The sequence below is a fragment of the Arachis ipaensis genome, chromosome B03 (genome assembly GCF_000816755.2).
Source record: "Arachis ipaensis cultivar K30076 chromosome B03, Araip1.1, whole genome shotgun sequence".
Classification (NCBI taxonomy): Eukaryota; Viridiplantae; Streptophyta; class Magnoliopsida; order Fabales; family Fabaceae; genus Arachis; species Arachis ipaensis.
This window is the reverse complement of record NC_029787.2, coordinates 78,888,341-78,890,506: the sequence shown is the minus strand read 5'-3', so window position 1 is coordinate 78,890,506 and position 2,166 is coordinate 78,888,341. Positions and strand designations below refer to the sequence as shown.

Here is a 2,166-nt window from a genome sequence, read left to right as displayed (position 1 = left end):
TGTTTTGATTGGAAACGGGGTAAACTAGGAAAATTTTAAAATTTTCTAAATCACAACATTGCACTGGAATAAGCTTAGTCAATATGATGAAAATTTTCAAGAAATTCATTTTTAGGGTACCACCCAATTGGTTGAAAATTTTTTTTAGAACTTGCTTGAATTATACACTTGTGGATCATGTTTTGAGCAAAGAACACAAGCATGTGAAATTTGAGCCTAATTGTGTGGTTACATCTTATGACCACTTACTTTCATTCTTGTGTGCATTATTCTCTTCCTATGATTGTAATCTTTGATTTGTTTGATTCTTTATGTCCATTATTTTGTGTATACATGCATTTATATGATTGAGGCCATTGTTTAATTAGCTCACTTATCCAAATAACCTACCTTTTATCTTCCATTGTTAGCCAATTTTGAGCCTATGCTTAACCTATTTATTCATAATTGTAGCACATTACAAGCTTAAGTGAAAAATAATAAATGTCCCTTGTTTGGATCTTTGATTAGCTTAGGCTAGTGAGAGTGTTCATTACTTGATTTTGGGAAGGTTGGGTATATTGGTTAGAGATAAAAGTGTGTTTATATTTTTTGAAAAAAATTCTCAAGAATTGGGTACATACTCATGTATTAATCATATGTAAACCATATGCATTGATGTTCTTGTATATATTTCAGCTTAAAAAAATGAATTTAGAAAATTTACAACGCAACAAGAAGGGAACAAAATGTCCCAAAGTTTGAAGTTTAATAAAAGTCAATGCATATGGGTGGTGATTAAAAAGGAAATGCATGAATGTGTGAAAAGTGAAGAATGGGTAGTTAGGTTTGTTTAGAATTATATAGGTTGTCATAGGTTAGGTGGGAAGTTTAAGTTAATCAAAGATTCAAATCTCAAGCCCACTTGACCATATGCATCCTACCTTGACCCTAACCCCATTACAACCTATGGAAAGTCCTCTTGATATTTGTATGCATGCATAAAGTAATTGTTGATTATTAGATGAAAAACAAATCTAGAAAAGCATGATTATGGGAGAATTGAGTGAATCAACCCCATATACTTAAGTGCATAGAGCGGATACACATCCGGCGAGGGTTCAATCGCTCAATTACGTATTTCCACCATGATCATCTTTTCTTGCAAGTTTGTGAACTCTTTCAATGATTCAATCCAATTGTGGTTTGCTTTGATTGGTACTACCTTAGCCCTTGTGCTTGCATGTGTATTCTTGAAAATTGATTTATTTTGAATAAGCCATTGCATCATGTAAATAGATTGCATATAGATAGATTACATTTTGTTAGTTGCATTGAATAAATGTTAATACCCTTTGCTTCTTCTTGATTTTAGCATGAGGACATGCTTAGTTTAAGTGTGGGGAGATTTGATAAACCCCGATTTCGTGATTTATCTTGTGCTTATTTTGGGGGATTTTACCACCTTTTTCCACATTTATACAATGAAATAGCATGGTTTTGTGATTCTTCCTTGAATTTTGCTTAAGTGTAAAAACATGCTTTTTAGGCCCTAAATTGGTAATTTTGATTCATTTTAATTCCATTCGATGCCTTGATGTGTGTGTTGAGTGATTTCAGGATTATAAGGCAACCATTGGATGGAAGAAATGAGTAGAAAAGCATACAAAGGGGAGAATGCATGAAGAAACAAAGATTGGGAATGCATCAAGGGACGTGCACGTGCACAAGGCACGCACGCGCAAAAGTGGTCTCGCCCATAGATACGCACGCGTACAAGCTGCGTCCGCACGGATGGAAAATTTGCCAATTGACGCGCACGCGCACATGGCGTGCACGCGCCAATACTCTTACATGGCCCACTTAAAGGCAAAATGCTGGGGCGATTTCTGAGCTATCCAGGCCCAAATCCAACTTGTTTCTGAGTGTATTTCATGCAGAATTGAAGTCCAAGCAAAGGGGGAGCAATTAGTTTAGTCAATATGAGCCTTTAGTTAGTTTTCTAGAGAGAGAAGCTCCCTCTTCTCTCTAGAATTAGGTTAGGATTAGGATAGATTATTATAGATCCATGTTTAACTGCTTTATCTCATCTTGTTTTCTTTATAATGTCTTATCTATATATCTTGATTCTCTTAATTGAGATGTTAATTTCTCATTTTGCTCTCTTTTGTGATGATGAATTCATGT

The 2,166-nt window shown here is 34.9% G+C and overlaps 1 protein-coding gene across 1 annotated transcript in view; it reads left to right on the top strand.

Moving 5' to 3' along the window:
* Positions 1-1,632, top strand: part of LOC107633297 (circumsporozoite protein-like) — a 3,122-nt gene extending 1,490 nt beyond the window's left edge. The window contains exon 3 of the mRNA XM_016336940.1: positions 1,600-1,632. Coding sequence (XP_016192426.1) covers positions 1,600-1,632 — 33 coding nt within the window. The remainder of the gene's footprint in view (positions 1-1,599) is intronic.